Source organism: Ranitomeya imitator, chromosome 4 (assembly GCF_032444005.1).
Source record: "Ranitomeya imitator isolate aRanImi1 chromosome 4, aRanImi1.pri, whole genome shotgun sequence".
NCBI classification, from domain to species: Eukaryota; Metazoa; Chordata; class Amphibia; order Anura; family Dendrobatidae; genus Ranitomeya; species Ranitomeya imitator.
This window is the reverse complement of record NC_091285.1, coordinates 431,626,204-431,649,013: the sequence shown is the minus strand read 5'-3', so window position 1 is coordinate 431,649,013 and position 22,810 is coordinate 431,626,204. Positions and strand designations below refer to the sequence as shown.

At 43.1% G+C, this 22,810-nt stretch overlaps 1 protein-coding gene across 1 annotated transcript in view; it reads left to right on the top strand.

Moving 5' to 3' along the window:
* ZNF592 (zinc finger protein 592) overlaps nt 1–22,810 on the top strand; it is a 100,519-nt gene that overhangs the window by 66,301 nt on the left and 11,408 nt on the right. Inside the window, exons 7-8 of the mRNA XM_069765548.1 lie at nt 9,020–9,277; nt 19,984–20,093. Coding sequence (XP_069621649.1) covers nt 9,020–9,277; nt 19,984–20,093 — 368 coding nt within the window. The remainder of the gene's footprint in view (nt 1–9,019; nt 9,278–19,983; nt 20,094–22,810) is intronic.

Sequence of the window (22,810 nt, the reverse complement as noted above, 5' to 3'; positions counted from 1 at the left end):
TTGAAATTTATGCTACTTCTCTAAGTCCAGCTCCGCTTTTTGCAACGCCTTTTTAAAGTTTGCATCGTACAAACCAGATGTTTTGGCTGTTATTCTGATCCCCAGATATGGAAGTGAATCGAAGCGCCAACCAAACGGGAAAGAGGCTCGCAGCCCACGCACCTCAGATGGTGGTAGGGATATGTTTAATGCCATGGATTTATGGGAATTAATTTTGAAATTGCTTAGGTGACCGAATTTCGATAATTCTAAAACGATATTGGGTATGCTAGTTATGGGGGAGGTAACATATAAGAGGATATCGACATACTATTTTTCAGAGTACTGTATATACTCGAGTATAAGCCGAGAATTTCAGCCCATTTTTTTTTTTGCTGAAACTGCCCCTCTCGGCTTTATACTCGTCATACCCAGGGGTCGGCAGGGGAGGGGGAGCAGCAGCTGTGTAATAATACTCACCTGCTCCTGGCGCGGTCCCTGCAGGTCCCTGGTTCTCCGGGCGCTGACAGCTTTTTCCTGTAGTGAGCGGTCACATGGTACCACTTATTACAGTAATGAATATGGACCCGGCTCCACTCCCATAGGGGTGGAGCCGCATATTCATTACTGTAATGAGCGGTACCTTTTGACCACTCAATACAGGAAGAAGCTGCCGGAGAACCGGGGACTGCACCGCGCCAGGAGCAGGTGAGTATAACCCAGTGCGCGATATTCACCTGTTCCCCGTTCTACCGACGGCCGCCGATTAGTGTGCGCCGCCACCTGCCTGAGCGTCAGTGCAGAGGACGGGGAAGACGCAGCGGCGCTGACGGTGGAACGCGGACCGGTGAATATAGCAAGTGCCGGGGGCCTGAGACGTGAGTATATAATTTTTTTTTTTAATCGCAGCAACAGCATATAAGACAAATATCTGTATGGGGCCATGTGCAGCATTATATGGGGCAAATATCAGTATGGAGCATCTTATGGGGCCATGTGCAGCATTATATGGGGCAAATATCTCTATGGAGCATCTTATGGGGCCATAATCAGCATTTGTGGAGCATTATTCGGGGCAAATGTGCCTATGGAGCATCTTATGGGGCCCATCATAAACTATGGAGCATTATATGGGGCGTATTTTGTATGGAACATCTTATGGGGCCATCATGAACTGTATGGAGCATTATATGGGGCTCCTGATTCAATATGGATGTTCAAAAACCCTTAACCTACTGATGTCTCAATTAATTTTACTTTTATTGGTATCTATTTTTACTTTTAACATTTACCGGTAGCTGCTGCATTTCCTACCCTAGGCTTCTACTCGAGTCATTAAGTTTTCCCAGTTTTTTGTGGCAAAATTAGGGGGGTCGGCTTATACTCGGGTCGGCTTATACTCGAGTATATACGGTAATTTATGTATTTCAAATGCCTCTTTTAAGTGTTTTGAAAGATTTTTGGCTTTTTGTATACTCAAAATAAATATTGTAATTTCTTTGGTGGTCCCTGACTATATGCATGTTTTTTGTTTTTTTTCTTCTTGCTACAATGTGTTGACATGCTTCAGTTTGATCCCGCTTAGGCTTCTTTCTCACTTCCGTCGGTACGGGGCCATCGCTAAGCATCCGCGCAACATACCGACGGACGTTGTGAAAATTCTGTGCAATGTGGGCAGCGGACGCAGTGTTTCAATGCGTCCGCTGCCCACTGTTATAGTCCCAGGGAGGACGGGGCGGAGTTCTGGCCGCGCATGCACGGTAGGAATTGCAGGACCCGATGTACGAAAAAACGTTCTGCCAAATACCGACGCATCCAGTGCACGATGTATGGAACGTGTGTCCATACGTCGCGATGCGTCTGTAATACAAGTCTATGTGCAAAACACGCATCCTGCATTTTTTGCACAGAACGACGTATTGCGACGGCCCTTAAACGACGGAAGTGTGAAAGAAGTTTTAACTGTTGATGGTGCCATTGTGCTACGATAAGTCTGCACCGTTGAAAGATTATGTACACTTTTTCAATGATGCTATTCATTTGCTGCTTAAGAAAAATGTGTCACCAGGTGTTTGCCACCTAATCTGAGAGCAGCATTATGTACAGAGACCTTGATTCCAGTGATGTCACTTACTGGGCTGCTTATTGTAGCTTACATAAAATCATTATTTTCTCAGCAGATTATCACTAGAGAACTAATAAACCTGCCATGTAGTCCTCTATATTCATGATCTTTGTATAAACCTGCCCCCACCACTGATTGGCAGCTTTCTGCCTATGCAGTGTACACAGAAAGCTGCCAATTAGTGCGGTAACCGGGGTTAGGCTGGAGTCACACTCAGCGTAAGACAATACGGTCCGTATATTACGGCCTTAAAAAACGCTGAAAAGTCCCCAAATAGTGGTCCGTAGCTCCTCCGTAGGCAGGGTGTGTCAGCGTATTTTGCGCATGGCATCCTCCGTATGTAATCCGTATGGCATCCGTACTGCGTGTTTTTCTCGCAGGCTTGCAAATCCGACATACGGCTATACAAGGGATCCATGTGTTAAAAAAAAAAAAAAAAAATATATATATATATATATATATATATATACTAGCTGAAGAGCCCGGCGTTGCCTGGGCATAGTAAATATCTGTGGTTAGTTATAGCACCTCACTTCTCTTATTTTCCCATCACGCCTCTCATTTTCCCAATCACATCTCTCATTTTCTCCCTAACATCTCTCATTTTCTCCCTCACTCCTCTCATTCCCCCCTAACACTTGTCATTTCAACCTCACATCTGTCATTTTCTGATCACTCCATTATTTTTCCTCACGTCTCTCATTTTGCACTCACACCTTTTCATTTTCACCTCACACCTCTCATTTTCACCTCATCACCTCAGTATATACATGTTTGTCATCTCCCCTGTATATAGTATATATCTGTGTGTCATCTCCTCCTGTATATAGTATATGCCTGCATGTCATCTTCTATATATAGCATATACCTGTATGTCATCTCCTCCTGTATATAGTATATACCTGTAGGTCATCTGCTCCTGTATATAGTATATATCTGTGTGTCATCTCCTCCTGTTTATAGTATATACCTGTATGTCATCTCCTCCTGTATATATATGTACCTGTATGTCATCTCCTCCTCTATATAGTATATACCTGTGTGTCATCTCCCCTGTATATAGTATATACCTGTGTGTCATCTCCTCCTGTATTAGACCTCGTTCACACGTTATTTGCTCAGTATTTTTACCTCAGTATTTGTAAGCTAAATTGGCAGCCTGATAAATCCCCAGCCAACAGGAAGCCCTCCCCCTGGCAGTATGTATTAGCTCACACATACACATAATAGACAGGTCATGTGACTGACAGCTGCCGTATTTCCTATATGGTACATTTGTTGTAGTTTGTCTGCTTATTAATCAGATTTTTATTTTTGAAGGATAAGACCAGACTTGTGTGTGTTTTAGGGCGAGTTTCGTTTGTCAAGTTGTGTGTGTTGAGTTGCGTGTGGCGACATGCATGTAGCGACTTTTGTGAGATGAGTTTTGTGTGGCAACATGCGTGTAGCAACTTTTTGTGTGTCGAGTTGCATGTGACAGGTTAGTGTAGCAACTTGTGTGCAGCAAGTTTTGCGCATGGCGAGTTTTGCGCGTGGCGAGTTTTGTGTGGTGCCTTTTGAGTATGTGCAAGTTTTGTGTGAGGCAAATTTTGCATGTGTTGCAACTTTTGTGCATGTGGCAATTTTTCCGCGTGTGCAAGTTTTGCGTGTGGCGAGTTTTCCATGAGGTGAGTTTTGCACTTGTGGCGAGTTTTGCAAGAGCCTAGTTTTTGCATGTGGCGAGTTCTGCGCGTGGCGAGTTTTGAGCGGCGACTTTTGTGTTTCGACTTTTATGTGGCGAGGTTGGAGAATGTGTGGTGAAATGTGTGCTGAGGGTGATATGTGTTCAAGCACGTGGTAGTGTGTGGCGCAACTGTACGGTATATACTCTTTGGCGCCATCGCTCTCACTCTTTACGTCCCCCTTGTTCACATCTGGCAGCTGTCAATTTGCCTCCAACACTTTTCCTTTCATTTTTTCCCATTATGTAGATAGCGGCAAAATAGTTTGGTGAATTGGAAAGCACGGGGTTAAAATTTCGCCTCACAACATAGCCTATGACACTCTCGGGGTCCAGACATGTGACTGTGCAAAATTTTGTGGCTGTAGCTGCGACGCCTCCAACACTTTTCCTTTCACTTTTTCCCCATTATGTAGATAGGGGCAAAATAGTTTGGTGAATTGGAAAGCGCGGGGTTAAAATTTCACCTCACAACATAGCCTATGACGCTCTCAGGGTCCAGACGTGTGACTGTGCAAGATTTGGTGGCTGTAGTTTCGATGCCTCCAACACTTTTCCTTTCACTTTTTTCCCCATTATGTAGATAGGGGCAAAATTGTTTGGTGAATTGGAACGCGCGGGGTTAAAATTTCGCCTCACAACATAGCCTATGACGCTCTCGGGGTCCAGACGTGTGACTGTGCAAAATTTTGTGGCTGTAGCTGCGATGCCTCCAACACTTTTCCTTTCACTTTTTTCCCCATTATGTAGATAGGGGCAAAATTGTTTGGTGAATTGGAACGGGCGGGGTTAAAAATTTCACCTCACAACATAGCCTAAGACGCTCTCGGGGTCCAGACGTGTGACTGTGCAAAATTGTGTGTGTTTTAGGGCGAGTTTCGTTTGTCAAGTTGTGTGTGTTGAGTTGCGTGTGGCGACATGCATGTAGCGACTTTTGTGAGATGAGTTTTGTGTGGCAACATGCGTGTAGCATTTTATTATTTGAGATGAAGAAAACAATGCTATGCATCAATTCACAGGTAACTATTTCAACGTTTCGGCCTGTAAGCCTTTTTCAAGAAAACCTGTATATGAATCCGTGACAGGAGTCCAGCACTGCGAGGTCCGTAGTGCGGTCGTTGAAATAGTTACCTGTGAATTGATGCATAGCATTGTTTTCTTCATCTCACTACGTATGCGATGTTATATATTTTTCCTCCAACGGATTTAACATTATTTGAAACGTTATTTGCAACATCATTTACCACGTGATGGGAATTTCCTAATAAACTCACAAGTAAACTGCATTGACTTCAATTGTGTGCCGGAGTTTTTCTGTCGATATTACTATTTTTCTCCTGAGCACCTTACCTAAGGGCAGTGAGCACCTCATTTTTTTATAGATTTGTGCTGATAAAGGCATAATGAGGAAGGTTTCTGCCAGACAAATTCATGGGATTAAGAGAGCAGCTGCCAAAATACCATTACAAAGCAGCAAACTGTTATTTGAAGCTGCTGGTGCCTCTGGAGTCCCTCGAACCTAAAGGTGTAGGATCCTTCAAAGGCTTGCTGTGGTGCATAAACCTAATATTCAGCCACCCTTAAACAGTGTTCACAAGCAGAAATGGTTAAAGTGGGCCCAGACATACATGAACATTAATTTCCAAATAGTCTTGTTTACTGATGAGTGTCGAGCAACCCTGGATGGTCCAGATGGATGGAGTAGTGGATAGTTGGTGGATAGCCACCATGTCCCAGTAAGGCTGCGACGTCAGCAAGGAGGTGGAGTCATCACATTTTTGGCCAGAATCACGGGGAAACAGCTGTTAGGACGCTTTAAGGTTCATGAAGGTGTGAAAATGACCTCTGCAAAGTATTTTGAGTTTCTGACTGACAACGTTCTTCCATGGTCTAAAAAGCAGAAACGTGCCTTCAGGAGCAAAATCATCTTCATACATGACAATGCACCATCTCATGCTGCAAAGAATACCTCTGAGTCATTGGCTGCTATGGGCATAAAAGGAGATAAACTCATGGGGTGGCCACCATCTTCCCCTGACCTCAACCCTATAGAGAACCTTTGGAGTATCATCAAGCAAAAGATCTATAAGGGTGGGAGGCAGTTCACATCAAAACAGCAGCTCTGGGAGGCTATTCTGACTTCATGCAGAGAGATACAAGCAGAAACTCCCCAAAAACCCACAAGTTCAATGGATGCAAGAATTGTGAAGGTGATATCAAAGAAGGGTTCCTATGTTAACATGTAACTTGGCCTGTTAGGATGTTTTGGAGTTAAAGGGACTCTGTCACCTGAATTTGGAGGGAACAATCTTCAGCGATAGAGGCGGGGTTTTCGGGTGTTTGATTCACCCTTTCCTTACCCGCCGGCTGCATGCTGGCTGCAATATTGGATTGAAGTTCATTCTCTGTCCTCCATAGTACACGCCTGCGCAAGGCGCGTAAATAAAACAAACAATAAAAGTACACATATTTAGTATCGCCGTGTCCGACCTATAAAACTGTCCCACTAGTTAACCCCTTCAGTGAACACCGTAAAAAAAAGCAAAAAGCAATGCTTTATCATCATACCGCCGAACAAAAAGTGGAATAACACGCGATCAAAAACATTAAAAAAAATGATATAAATGAGGTATCGCTGTAATCTTACTGACCCGAAGAATAAAATTGCTTTATCAATTTTACCAAACGCGGATAGGTATAAATGCACCCCGCAAAAGAAATTCACGAATTGCTAGTTTTTGTTCATTCTGCCTAACAAAAATCGATCAAAAAATGTCATGTGCCCAAAAATGGTAGCAATAAAAACGTAAACTCGTCACGCAAAAAACAAGACCTCACATGACTCTGTGGACCAAAATATGGAAAAATTATAGCTCTCAGAATGTGGAAATGTGGTAACACGAAAAATATTTTTTGCAATAAAAAGCGACTTTTAGTGTGTGACAGCTGTCAAACATAAAAATTCGCTATAAAAGCCCGCTATAAATAGTAAATCAAACCCCCCCTTTATCACCTCCTTAGTTAGGGAAAAATAATAAAATAAAAAAAAATGTATTTATTTCCATTTTCCCATTAGGGTTAGGGATGGGGCTATAGTTAGGGTTGGGGCTAAAGTTAGGGTTGGGGTTAGGGTTTGGATTACTTTTACTGTTGGGTTAGGGGTGTGTCAGGGTTAGGGATATAGTTAGTGTTGGTATTAGGTTTAGGGGTGTGTTGGGGTTAGGAGTGTGTTGGGGTTGGGATTAGGGGTGTGTTCCGTTTAGGGTTGGGATTAGGGATAGGGGTGTGTTCTGGTTAGGGGTGTGTTGGGGTTAGAGGTGTGGTTAGGGTTAGGGGTGTGTTGGGGTTAGGGTTGGAGTTAGAATTGGGGGTTTTCACTGTTTAGGCACACCAGGGGCTCTGCAAACGCAACATGACGTCCGATCTCAATTCCATCCAATTCTGCGTTGAAAAAGTAAAACAGTGCTCCTTCCCTTCCGAGCTCTGCTGTGCGCACAAACAATGGTTTACCCCCACATATGGGGTATCAACGCACTCAGGACAAAATGGACAACTTTTGGGGTCCAATTTCTCCTGTTACCCTTGGAAAAATACAAAACTTTAAGCTAAATCATTTTTGTGAAAAAAAAAAAAAAGATTTATTTTCACGGCTCTGCGTTATAAACTAGTGAAACACTTGGGGGTTCAAAGTTCTCAACACATCTAGATAAGTTCCTTGGGGGGTTTATTTTCCAATTTGGGGTCACTTGGGGGTTTCTACTGTTTAGGTACATCAGGGGCTCTGCAAACGCAACGTGACGCCCGCAGGCCATTCCATCAAAGTCTGCATTCCAAAACGCCACTTCTTCCCTTCCGAGCTCTGCCATGTGCCCAAACAGTAGTTTTCTCCCACATATGGGGTATCGGCGTACTCAGGACAAATTGCACAACAACGTTTGGGGTCCAATTTCTCCAGATACCCTTGGGAAATTACAAAATTGGGGGCTAAAACATCATTTTTGTGGAAAAAATGATTTTTTTTTAATTTTTATGGCTCTACAAACTTGGCAACAACTATTGGGGTCCAATTTCTCCTGTTACCCTTGTGAAAATAAAAAATTGCTTGCTAAAACATCATTTTTGAGAAAAGAAACATGATTTTTTATTTTCACGGCTCTGCGTTGTAAACTTCTGTAAAGCACTTGGGGGTTCAAAGTGCTCACCACACATCTAGATAAGTTCGTTAGGGGGTCTACTTTCCAAAATGGTGTCACTTGTGGGGGGGTTTCCTCTGTTTAGGCACATCAGGGGCTCTCCAAACGCGACATGGCGTCCTATCTCAATTACAGCCAATTTTGCATTGAAAAGTCAAATGGTGCTCCTTCCCTTCCGAGCTCTGCTGTGCGCCCAAACAGTGGTTTACCCCCACATATGGGGTATCGGCGTACTCATAACAAATTGTACAACAACTTTTGGGGTCCAATTTCTCCTGTTAGCCTTGGTAAAATAAAACAAATAGCATCTTGAGTAATTTTTGTGTGAAAAAAAAGTTAAATGTTCATTTTTTTTTTTTTTTTAAACATTCCAAAAATTCCTGTGAAGCACCTGAAGGGTTAATAAACTTCTTGAATGTGGTTTTGAGCACCTTGAGGGGTGCAGTTTTTAGAATGGTGTCACACTTGGGTATTTTCTATCATATAGACCCCTCAAAGTGACTTCAAATGTGATGTGGTCCCTTAAAAAAAAAAAAAAGTGTTGTAAAAATGAGAAATTGCTGGTCAACTTTTAACCCTTATAACTCCCTAACAAAAAAAAAAATTTGGTTCCAAAATTGTGCTGATGTAAAGTAGACATGTGGGAAATGTTACTTAAATATTTTGTGTGACAAAGTTGGAAAATTGCGAAATTTTAAAAATTTTCACCAAATTTTTTTTTTTTTACAAATAAACGCAAGTAATATCAAAGAAATTTTACCACTAACATGAAGTACAATATGTCACAAGAAAAAAATGTCAGAATCACCGGAATCCGTTGAAGCGTTCCAGGATTATAACCTCTTTAAGGGACAGTGGTCAGAATTGTAAAAATTGGCCATGCGACATGCTTACTGGAAATACCCTTAAAAGAGGTTGTTCATTACATGCATTATTTACTGTGATTCAATAATTTTGTTTTTCGTAATGTGTTTATTCTTGTTTTTTTTTCTTCTTGAGCAGACTGTCCATGGCCTTCCCAAAATCCCAGAAGATTCATCGAACACACAATCGAAGTCTGATACAAATTCAGAGAAAAATGAAGACTCTACTTCAGCATCAAAACTGGCTGGCAGAGGAGAGGGCACCTCCGCTACCAACAAGAGAGACGCTGATTCACATCACAAGCAGAAACTATCTGGCTACACGTGTGGAGAGTGCTCCGAGTGGATTCTCGACAGGGAGACTTATGTCTTCCACATGAAGAAAAGTCATGGCAGGGTAAGCTTATAGGAAGTTGTCCTGCACACGCCGTCATACGCAGAGCCAAGCATGCCTGACAAACAATGGTCAGCTGTAAGTCGTAGTGTGTTTCACTTAGGCTACTTTCCCACTGGCGTTTTTTGCGATGCGTCGTTTAGGGGAAAAAACGCATCCTGCAAAGTTGTTGGCAGGATGCGTTTTTGCCCCATAGATTAACATTAGCGACGCATTGACACACGTTGCAACCGTCGTGCGACGGTTGCGCCGTGTTGTGGCGGACCGCCGGGAGCAAAAAACGTTACATGTAACGTTTTTTTGCTGCTGACGGACCGCTTTTTCCGACCGTGCATGCGCGGCCGGAACTCCGCCCCCACCTCCCCGCTCCTTACAATGGGGCAGCGGATGCGCAGGAAAAATGCATCCGCTGCCTCGGGCCGACGCTAGTGTGAAAGTAGCCTAAAGCTACAGAGTACATTTATTGCACAGCTTTGTAGGTAGGTGATCATTATTTTGATTTCAGAAACTAGCTTTTCCCTTCTCAGTAGTCATGCGTTTTGGTTGCAAATGATGATGCCTTGTAGTGCTGATAATGCTGTACACATTGCCCAATAAGAACATATGAACTTGGTTAGATGTGCACCTCATCTCTTGCATTACCTGCACTGAAATCTCTGAGGAGTGCTTATCTCCAGCTAAAATGTGCAAGAATGTTATGTAGAGGAGTATTACAGTGGCATGTAAAAGTTTGGACACCCCTGGCAAAAATTACTGTCATCATGAAAAGTTAAAGGGAGGGTGCCGTGATTTAGTTTTTGTATTAATAATTATTGATTATATAATCAATTATTTTTAATACAAAAGTAAATGTAGTACTTTAATACTTTTTTATTTATTCATTTTTACTTTTGCCACTGGAGGCCGCCATTTTCATTAGTGTGGGTGTAAGTGTCTGGACACGACACTTGCACACCTCACTTACGGCAGCCATGGGCATAGGAGCCAACAGTCGGGCTCCGACTGCTCCTCCTGCCTCTCAGCTGTGACTTGGGCACGCCCACTGGGCTGCTACGTCACAGCTGTGAGAGGAGATCGCGGCCATTTTGTTTTTTTCCTCTGTCACTGCACACACAGCTCAGTGTGTGCGATCATAGCAGGAGCTGCCAGGGAGAAGCTGCTGCTGGGAGCGAGGGTCGGGGTGAGTATCTGCAGCCAGGAGCTGTGATTGCAGCCTGTACTTAGTATTACAGCACAGGCTGCAATCACTGCTCACTGCCGACCTGTTCAGAGCAGGGAGATCGTCACACTGCTCTGCCCTGAACATGACTCAGCACTTCCTGGGAGAGGACTGAAGGTAAGTACAGAGTTTTTATTTTCTTATGCATCTACCACTGCTACCAGCCCCTATATACCACTGCTACCTGCCCCTGTATACCACTGCTACTAGCCCCTATATACCACTGCTACCAGCCACTATATACCACTGCTACCAGTCCCTATATACCACTGCTACTAGCCCCTATATACCACTGCTACTAGCCCCTATATACCACTGCTACTAGCCCCTATATACCACTGCTACCAGCCCCTATATACCACTGCTACCAGCCACTATATACCACTGCTACCAGCCCCTATATACCACTGCTACTAGCCCCTATATACCACTGCTACTAGCCCCTATATACCACTGCTACTAGCCCCTATATACCACTGCTACTAGCCCCTATATACCACTGCTACTAGCCCCTATATACCACTGCTACCAGCCCCTATATACCACTGCTACCTGCTCCTATATACCACTGCTACTAGCCCCTATATACCACTGTATATACCACTGCTACTAGCCCCTATATACCACTGCTACCTGTCCCTATATACCACTGCTACCTGCTCCTATATATCACTGCTACCTGCTCCTATATACCACTGCTACTAGCCCCTATATACCACTGTATATACCACTGCTACTAGCCCCTATATACCACTGCTACCTGCCCCTATATACCACTGCTACTAGCCCCTATATACCACTGCTACCTGCCCCTATATACTACTGCTACCTGCTCCTATATACTACTGCTACCTGTCCCTATATACCACTGCTACCAGCCCTTATATACCACTGCTACCTGCCCCTATATACGACTGCTACCTGCTCCTATATACCACTGCTACCTGCTCCTATATACCACTGCTACCTGCCCCTATATACCACTGCTACCTGCTCCTATATACCACTGCTACCTGCCCCTATATACCACTGCTACCTGCTCCTATATACCACTGCTACCTGTCCCTATATACCACTGCTACTAGCCCCTATATACCACTGCTACTAGCCCCTATATACCACTGCTACCTGCCTCTATATACCACTGCTACCAGCCACTATATACCACTGCTACTAGCCCCTATATACCACTGCTACTAGCCCCTATATACCACTGCTACTAGCCCCTATATACCACTGCTACTAGCCCCTATATACCACTGCTACCTGCTCCTATATACCACTGCTACTAGCCCCTATATACCACTGCTACTAGCCCCTATATACCACTGCTACTAGCCCCTATATACCACTGCTACCAGCCCCTATATACCACTGCTACCAGCCCCTATATACCACTGCTACTAGCCCCTATATACCACTGCTACTAGCCCCTATATACCACTGCTACTAGCCCCTATATACCACTGCTACTAGCCCCTATATACCACTGCTACCTGCCCCTATATACCACTGCTACTAGCCCCTATATACCACTGCTACCTGCTCCTATATACCACTGCTACTAGCCCCTATATACCACTGCTACTAGCCCCTATATACCACTGCTGCCTGCCTCTATATACCATCTACCACTGCTGCCTGCCTCTATATACCATCTACCACTGCTGCCTGCCTCTATATACCATCTACCACTGCTACCTCTGTCCTGTGTAGCTAATCTAGTCTTGTGTAGCTAATCCTGTCCTGTGTATAGTATCACACAAGATAGGATTAGATACACGGCGCAGCACAGTATCACACAGGACAGGATTAGATACACGGCTCAGCAGTCAGTATCTAATCCTCTCCTATGCACTCCTCTCCCCCCTGCGTGTCTTTCCCCATTGTGGTTTATTATTTTTGTTGTGGGAGATGAGGGAGTCGAGGATTATGCGTTCGGTATGGTATAAAAAAGATTAATAAAGGACTTTATTCTGGCCGAGTCTTTATTTACAATACATGTGAGATCTATGTGGCGGCATTATGGGTGATCTATATGGCGGTATTATGTGAGAAGCATATGGTGGTATGTGAGAACACTGGCGGTATTATGTGTGATCTATATGGTGGTATGTGAGAACACTGGCGGTATTATGTGTGATCTATATGGCGGTATGTGAGAACACTGGCGGTATTATGTGTGATCTATATGGCGGTATGTGAGAACACTGGCGGTATTATGTGTGATCTATATGGTGGTATTATGTGAGAACTGTATGACAGTATTGTGTGATCTATTTGATAGTATTGTGTGTGATCTATATGGCGGTATTATGTGAGAACACTATGGCAGTATTATCTTCAGAAAGCGGACCCATTCTATGGTGGTTCTGGCTGAGCACCTGCACGTGGGTCTGGGGTAATAGAGGGGGCAGCATGACCTCCAGTTAGGTGCAGTCAGGGGAAGGTTGGTGAGGTAGCTGAAGAGAGGGGTCTCATTTTTATCGTTACTATATGGCTACATTTCCTTCCCAGCGTCACCCCAGACTGCGCCTGTCGCCTCGCTTTCACACATTGCCAGGACAGGATGGAGAAGACAGGATCTGAGGAGGGGAATGGGGTCTGCATGCAAAGTCTGGATCAGACCAGGCCATCAATCCGCAGAAATGTTTCCTGGATTTCTGTGGAGCAGACTGTCCATCCATGTGTATAAAAGACAGCGCTCTATGTACAATCCCTGGCTGCTCCGTGCACCAAACAGGGGGCCCCTATAGACCAGCACACTGCTCTCCTGAAATACTCTGTGCTGCTGTCACCCTGCTCCCTCCACCACATATCTCCCAGAATCCTTGCTGCCTGCCATCCTCGGTGACTGTCTACTTGTCAGTATAAGGCTGCCTTCACACTATCATTATTTGGTCAGTATTTTACCTCAGTATTTGTAGCCAAAACCAGGAGTGGGTGATAAATGCAGAAGTGGTGCATATGTTTCTATTATACTTTTCCTCTATTTGTTCCACTCCTGGTTTTGGCTTACAAATACTGAGGTAAAATACTGACCAAATACTGCTAGTGTGACGGCAGCCATACTCTGCAGTCACCAACAAAATGGCTGCTCACTGGGTTCCTGAATATCATCCTCTCTAATCCCTTAGCAAACACCCAGGACGGGAGGAGAGGAGACATCACATGTCAGCAGACTCCGCCCATAATTACTGCAGTGCAGTAATGTGAGCTAGTTGTACACTAGGTTTTTCTGAAATTTCAGCAGCTGCTCCCCCTAGTATTGAAAAGTGGAAATTCCAAAACTTTTCAAATTATTTTTCATATTTTACTAAATTATAAACAAATGATAATATTTTTTAAGAAAATGTAATCATTAATTCTTTACATTTTTACAATTTCTGAAAAAAAAAATTTTTTGATGGCACCTTCCCTTTAAGCAAGTTGAAAATGTAATGATCGTTTAAAAGGTCTAAAGTTAAAGATGACACATTTCCTTTGTTTTTTAGGCAAAAAATATATATATATTTTCATCTTTCACAATTTAAAAATTACAAATAGGAAAAAGTTTGTACACCCTGCATGATTAGTACCTACTAGTACCCCCTTTTTGCAAGTATCACAGCTTGTAAACGCTTTTTGTAGCCAGCCAAGAGTCTTTCAATTCTTGTTTGAGGGATTTTCATCCATGCTTCACCACAGCCACCACCCGCAATAAGACGCTTGGATTATAAGCACCACCATTTTATTTATTTATTTATTTTTAAAATATTTTTTCCCCTCAAAATTTGGGGTGCGTCTTAGGCCATGTTCACACAGTGCGTTTTTTACTGCGGAACCGCAGTGGTTTTGCCGCTGCGGTTCCGCAGCTGTTTTCCATGCAGGGTACATAACAATGTAACCCTATGGAAAACAGTCACTGCTGTGCACATGATCCGTAATTTCGTTTAAAAAGCCGCGCAGAATAGCTGCGGCAAAAAAGAAGTAGCATGTCACTTCTTTTTCCTGAACCGCAGCGGTTCTGCACCCATAGACCTCCATTGTGAGGTCAAAATCGCAGTAAAACCCGCAGATCAAAAATATATCTGCGGGTTTTACTGCGATTTGATGTGCAGAACCGCTGCAGCAGGAAGTGCGGGGTAGCGGGCGGAAGTGCGTGGGCGGAGTGTGGCTGCCCCCCCCCCGTGCTCCGATGCCCCCCCCCCCGTGCTCCGATGCCCCCCCCCCAGTGCTCCGATGCCCCCCCGTGCCCTAATCTCCCCCCCTTATACTTACCCGGCGTCCCGGTGTCCGTCCGGCCGTCTTCTCCCTGGGCGCCGCCATCTTGCAAAATGGCGGGCGCATGCGCAGTGCGCCCGCCGAATCTGCCGGCCGGCAGATTCGCTCCAAAGTGCATTTTGGTCACTGAGATAGGTTATATCTCAGTGATCAAAATAAAAAAATAGTAAATGACACCCCCCCCACTTTGTCACCCCCATTGGTAGGGACAATAAAAAAATTAAGAATTTTTTTTTTTTTTTCACTAAGGTTAGAGTAGGGGTAGGGGTAGGGTTAGGGGTAGGGGTAGGGTTAGGGTATTTTCAGCCATTTTAGCCCTAAAAAGCTTCCTAGGAAACACACAGTCTCTGCATAGAAAACTGCATAAAAAAAGGATAAAAAAACGCATCAAAAAACGCATCAACAAAACGCATCAAAAAAGGACAAAAAAAGGACCTGCGTTTTCTGCCAAGAGCTGCAGTTTTTTAAAAAAAACTGTCCTGAAAAAAAAAGGATGGAAATCCTGAACGTGTGAACATACCCTTATAGTCCGAAAAATATGGTACATTTTGAACTGAGGAAAGGGCAACTTGAAAACGCTTTTGCTATCTTCTTATAGCCTTCTCATGCTTTGTGGGCCGCCACCATTTTCATTTTCAGAGTGCTAGACAGCTACTTGGAAGAACCCACAGCTCTTTTTTGGCACAAGGTTAGCGGAGGCTGGGGTTTTTTTTTGTAAAGCTGGTAAATTTGCATCATCTGGCCTTTCCTTACGATGATGGTGAACAAGCCACAACCATGAACAAAGTTGTCTTCGCACCCAAATCTCTAAGGGTGCCCAAACTGTTGCCTAGACTTGTTTTCCTTTTTGTAATTTTTAAAATTTAAAAAATGACCTTTTTTTGCCTAAATTACAAAGGAAATGTGTCATCTTTAACTTTAGCCCTTTTAGAGATCATTTCATCTTTAACTTAACTGTTCACAATAACAGTAATTTTGACCGGGGTGCCCAAACTTTTACATGTCACTGTATGTTCAGTAGCACAGACACAATGCCATTTAAATTTCTTACTGGCGCTAAACCTCGTCTTTTATTTCAGAGTTATAAATGAAGTAAGAAGTGAGAGCTCTGGCAATATCCTCCCTTGACCTGCTGCCTGTCACTTTCCGTCACAGTGCTGCCTTTTCACATTCTAATAGAAAATGCCACTTTTAGTAAGGATGTAAATAGGCAGTGAACTCCTTGTGTAACAGGACTCGCCCCCCGCTCTTAGCACAGACACCGCGGTGGGGAATGATTCCTCTCAGTGCTCTGCTGCCACTGAATCGACCATTTATTTACTGCTATCAAGTGGCCTCAACATGTAGGGAGATTGACAAAGGTAGATCACTCCTGATGACACTCCTTTGGCTTCCTGTAGTATCATTGCTGGGAGCTGATGTTGCAACCTTATGCCTGAAAGTGGCCTTTTGTGTGCTATAGATCAAGGCCTCATAGATTGTGCCAGAGGCAAGAGCTATTGGGCTGCCTGTCCGTGTGACACGGACAGCCTGGATAATGCACTGCACTACATAAGTAGTGCGTTGTCACTGTGATTAAAGGATCAAATCTCGCTCAGCTCTGTGACACAAAATGTTAAGTTATTTTCTTGTGCAAAAGCTGTTTAAAAAAGTTATGTTATATATGGGGTATCACTGTATTTGTCTGTACTTCTTCTACACTGTGAATATAAAGAAAAATATATATATGCAAAATACAATGCCAGAATTGCTATTTTTTGGTTATCCATCTTGCAAATAAATGGAATAAAAAGTGATCTAAAAGCTATATGTACCATAAATGGGACCAGTGAAAACTACATCTTAACCACTTAACGACCGCAAATACGCCTTTTAATGGTGGCAGTTAAGGGTACTTATTTCTCAGCGCCGCTTTTTAACAGCGCTGAGATATAAGTGGATAGCGCCCCCCAGTTTCGGATAATCTCCGGGGTCTCTGCTCCAGGGAGTAGCTGAAACCCTGGAGAACATGATTCGGGTTGTTTTTTTACCGTCCCCAGTGTTGTGATCAGTTATTCGCCGAAAAACGGTGACTGCAAAAAAAAAAAACCGATTTCCCATTTATTTCTCTGTTATATGATCTAGCATACCAGAGGAGAGAGAAATGGGGTCCCCCGAGCACCCCCAGTATCTCAGGCATCCCCCAGTACCTCCAAGATAGGCTGGCTGGCAACAGTAGGAGATTTTTCCTATTGCTTGATTTTGATCACTGTGTTTGGGTCTATCACAGTGATCAAAATAAAAAAAAATAGTAATTCAAACCCCCCTTTATCACCCCCTTAGTTAAGGTAAAAATAACACAATAAAAACAATGTATATTTTTCCATTGGGGTTGGGGCTAGGGTTGTGGTGTTGAGGCTAGGGTTGTGTTAGGGTTGGAGTAAGAATTTGGGGGTTTCCACTGTTAATGTACATCAGGGGGTCTCCAAACGCGACATAGCGCCTACCATTGATTCCAGCGAGTTTTGACTTCAAAAAGTCAAACAGTGCTCCCTCCCTTCTGAGCCCTGCCATACGCCCAAACAGTGGCTTTCCCCCACGTACGGGGCATCTGTGTACTCAGGAGAAATTGCGCAACAAAATTTGTGGTCCATTTTCTCTTGTTACCCTTGTGAAAACAAAAGAGTTTGGTCTAAAGTAAAATTTTTATGAAAAAAGTAAAATGTTCATTTTTTCCTTTCACATTGCTTTAGTTCTCGTGAATGCACCTGAAGGGTTAATAAACTTCTTGAATGTGGTTTTGAGCACCTTGAGGGGTGCAGTTTTTAGAATGGTGTCATTTTTGGGTATTTTCTGTCATGTTATTGACCCCCCAAACTCACTTCATATGTGAGGATGTCCCAAAAAAAAAATAAAAAAATGGTTTTGTAAATTTTGTTGGAAAAATGAGAAGTTGCTGGTTAACTTTTAACCGTTATCACGCCCTAACAAAAAAATTGTTTACAAAATTGTCCTTATGTAAAGTAGACATGTTGGAAATGTTATTTATTAACTATTTTGTGCGGTATGATTCTCTGATTTAAGGGCACAAAATTAAGTTTGAAAATTGCTAAATTTTCTACATTTTTTCCGTTTTTTCATAATCGCAAGTCGTATTGAAGAAATTTAACCACTAACATGAAGTACAATATGTCATTAAAAAAACAGTCTCGGAATCTGTGAGATCCGTTGAAGCGTTCCAGAGCTATAACCTCATAAAGTGACACTGGTCAGAATTGTAAAAATTGGCCTAGTCATTAAGTACAAAATTGGCTCTGTTACTAAGGGGTTAAGTAAGCCCTCCTATATCTCCATTGACCGAAAAATGTTTACCATATGGCCCTCAACATACAGTGATACAAAAGCAATAATTTTGTGAGGGAAGTATTCGATGTATTAAAGTAATAAAACCTAAAACTACGGTACATAAATTTATCGCCATAATTGTGTAGTCCCACAGAATAAAGTTAACATTTTATTTGTGCAGCAAGTAAAAAGTATTACACTAAGGCTACGTTCACATTAGCGTTCCGCTAATGTGCGTCGCTGTTGCGTCGGCGACGCGCCCCTATGTTTAACATGGGGGACGTGTGCGTTTTTTTTGTTGCGTTTTCCGACACGTGCGTCGTTTCCGACGCTAGCGTCGGACGCAAGAAAATGCAACAAGTTGCATTTTTCGTGCGTCCGATTTTCGTCAAAAAACGACGCACGCGTCGCAAAACGCAGCGTTTTTGCGTGCGTTTGCGCGCTTTTTTTGTGCGTCGTGCGTTGCGTCGCCGTTGCGTCACCGGCGCGCAACGCTAATGTGAACGTAGCCTTAAACTGTCAAAAAACAGCAGAATTGCATTTTTTTTTTCTTTTAAAGAGTTAATATAGATTAAGTTCTATGTACCCCAAAATGATGGCCCTGCCAAGTTCAACTTATCCTACATAAGACAAGCCCTCACACAGTTGTTGATGGAGAAAAAAATGGCTCCTGTAATGTAGCAATTTTAAAAGAAACATAAAAATGTGTATGAACGTTGTGGCACGATCATATTTATTAAGAAAATTGTATTTTTTACCTTTTTACAATTTACGTCTATTGAAAATGATGCTATGGCTAGGACGGAGCTGACATATGGTTATGACGGGCTGCTGTTGGAATCACGTGTCTTGGGCCCTTTTTTATTACATTCTTAGAGAACCCCTTTAACAGTGCTAGCTTCTGAAATAACTTTTGGGTTTCTTTTTTTTAACCTAGCAAACAAGTTTTTTTAACCTCTTGGTATTTGTGAGGAAATTATTTAATTTTGATGGATGTCTGTATGCTGACTGACACAGGAATAAATGCACTACTTCTAGATAGGTGACCACTGCATTATTCCTAAACCTAAGATTAAACCGTGTGGGCAAAAAGCGGTCACTTCCTGCAATACTCTTATTCCTTGCTGCAGCACGCACATGTCTGTGTCAAATGCCATCACCGGAAGGCAGAATACAGGAACCAGCGGGCTATCAATGAATTGCTTAGGTTTTTTTCCCCAAAAAGTTTGGAATGAAAAACAAATCTGAAGAATCCTTTTAATCCCTCAACGACTGGAGGTTGTTTTTGGTCAAAGTGGCCATGTGTGGGCTTGTTTTTTGCAGGACAAGCTGTATTTTTGAACTGCACCATTGGTTTTACAGACAGAGGTGGAGGAGCAGCGGGTCAGAGAGGCAGGAGCCCGCAGCTGCGGCTAAAGCCTGTGCCGCCGCTAAAGACAAATGAATATTCACTGCGTTGGCAGTACATATTCATTTCTTTTATAGTGCGCACAGTTACAGCCGCAGCCACCGGCTTCCATCACACATCCTACTTACCTTCCCTGCGCGCCCTCGCTGCATCTAGTTCCGGCACTAGCAGCTGTTCCTGCTGAGCGATCACTTGGCCCCGCTCATTAAGGTAATGAATATTCACCCCTCTCCACTCCCATTACCTTAATGAGCATGGCCACCTGATCACTTGAACGGAAGAGCTGCTGGCGCCGAAACAAGATGCAGGGAGGGAGGGATTCCGACGTGGGCGTACTATTACACCCAACGTCGGAAAGGGATTAAGAATAATTTAACGAAAAGGTAAACATGAGTTTAATTAGATCTGATTTACTGAATAGCAAGAGGCAGCATAGTGTTAAAAAATACATTTTTGGACAACTTGATAATCACCATAATATTTGCTTTTCTTTAGAACATGAAGAGGTACCCATGCCGGCAATGTGAACGTTCCTTTAATTCTACGACCAGCTTACGACGACACGCTAGAAACAACCACGATACAAAAAAGGACTATGCCTGTTGGTAAGATATTAAATTATATTTCCTTGATAGTTGTACATGCTCATTGGTTCTGCTTACATTACTGAATACCCTATGCCTTAGTTATTTTTCATGTAGGTTTTTTGTTTTGTTTTTTCAAAAGTCAAAATTTAAGAAATTTGAATAAAGAAGCCCACAGCGACATGTCAGCTGTTTTGAACAGCTGACATGTGCGCGCAATAGCAGCAAGTGGAATTGTGATCCACCCGCCGCTATTAACTAGTTAAATGCCGCTGTCAAACGCTGACAGCGGCATTTAACTACCGCATCCGGCTGGAAATGTGCTCATCGCCGACCCGTCACATGATCGGGGGTCAGCGATGCGTCGCCATAACAATCATAGGTCTCCTTGAGACCTCTATTGTTGTTGATGCCGGCTTGCTGTGATCCCCACCCTGTGGTTGGCGTTCATAGCAAGCCTGTAATTCTACTACATAGAGGCGATCTATGCTTCGCCTCTATGTAAACAACAGAAGATGATATGGAGGCCAAAGTATGATATAAAAATATACAACTTTTATTAGAAACAATTATTATGTTTTTAAAACCAAGCGAAACAGTGAATGAGACCACAGTGTATATAAACAACACAAGCGGGATGGGTGAACCGCGGCTACTGCTGACACATATATTACATATTCATGTGTGCAATACTGCACATAAATATAATCACAGAGTATCGATCATTCCGTTACCCCTATACATAGCAAGATTAGTGAGTACACCTGTCGATGGCTGTGGCTAGGATAGAAATACAGGCAAAGCAGTTGAGGAGTAATAAGACGTACCTAGATCAAAAAATGTGCCGAATTGTCCGTAACAGCTATGGAGGGGTACAGGAGGAAGCCAGCGGTCACCACATCACCCCGACGCGCGCTTCGGCAAAGCCTTCGTCAGGGGGCGTGGTGACAATACAGTGTGTGCAGCTTAAAAAGAGGGCCCGAACCAATGGCCGAAAACCGGAAGTGATGTAATGTTGCCATAGTATTAAGCCGATTGGAACTGATGGAAAAATAAAAAAATTATGGCTCTGGGAAGGAGGGGAGCGAAAAACAGAAAATTCCAAGGTCATGAAGGGGTTAAAAACAGTCTAGCTGTACCCTTCTAAGCTCTATGTAGGAACAGGAGGTCAATTTTCCCTGTGTGAGTCAAGTCACTGCAAAAGTCCCTGGCAGGGGGGAGGAAGATGAGCTGGGTCAGAAGTTGAAGAGGGGAATCATAAATGCAGGGACAAGAGGATTCCTGTTTCTACATAGAGCAGAGAAAACAGAAGAATTTACTAGGTAAAAAGACAAAATGAGCAATTGTAACTAGCACACAGTGCCATATAATATGATGATTTCAATATATTATAGGGAACCTATCACCTTATTCAGCGCATGTGCTGCATTCCATAAATAGTTATAAAACCCCCTGACTCCCCCTGTATACCCACCCAAAAACCTTTTAAAGTTCTCTCGCGCTGTATGTTAATCCTATCAGTCTGGTCCCAGAGGCATCCATTCTGGGCTCTCTACCCATCCTCCCGGCTCTACTCTCCATCCTCCTGCTTTGATGTGGACAAAGCCGGGCCAAATCTCGCACCTGTGGGCAGAGCCAAAACATCAGTACGCATGCTCCAGTACGCGGTTTTTCCGGTTCATGTACCTGAACTATTTCACCACCATTCCTGTGCACATGCGCACTGATGTTTCTGACTCTGCCCGCAGTAGGGTATAGCTTAGTGCCCAGGCGTGAGTTGGCAAGTTCTCTATTGTGGGATTTCGCCCGGCTGTGTGGATGACACAGGACGTGTTAATCAAAGCAGGAGGACGGCGATCAGCAGCCGGGAGGAGGAGTAGAGAGCCCAGAATGGATGCCCTTCAGACCGGACCAACAGGATTAACATACAGCGTTGAAGAACTTTGGAGAACTTTGAAATGGTTTTTGAGGTGCATAAAGGGAGAGTCGGGGGGTTAGATAACCATTTATGGAATGCAGCACAGGTGCTGAATAAGGCGATAGTTTTAGTTGATACATGGCAAAACTGGTGGCAGGTCCCCTTAAAGAGAATAAAAACTTTGATGGGAGTGCTTCTTTGAAGCTGCACAGTAGCTAGTTGTTTACCCCCCACAATCCCCACCTCAGATGTTGGAAAAGACCCAGGACCCCAAGTAGAGAATAGATGTAGCCAACTCTATTGGACCCTACAATTACTTGATTGCCCGGTGTTTCCTGGCTTAGATCAGTTATGCCAGTGATGTTTGATGTTTTCTTTTTTAAATGGGATTCCTATTGATGGAAAATAATTTGTGCCTCCAAAAAATCTCAAAAAACCTCTTGAGGGACAAATTTAGCAAAAAAAAATAAATAAAAATAAAAAAGGATCTTTTGAAATAAAAATATTAGCATTGCATAAAAACAAAACTACAATTATGTACGTACACTACCACGAAAGCCTGACAAATGTATTCAACAGATTATTTAAGCATGAAACTGTAAAAGTAAACAAAATTAAAGAGAATGTATATCTGTAATTTATATATACACCTAAACATAATACAATTTCTCAAACTAAGTCTCAGTCTAACCTGTCAGTGAAAAAAAAAAATCTTGGCAGCTGAAATAAACAATTTTGGCCCCTTCAGATCTGTTCACTAAAGGTTCAGTTATAATCAGGGAAAGGTAATTGATGAGTATTTTTTCATTTTGGCATATGC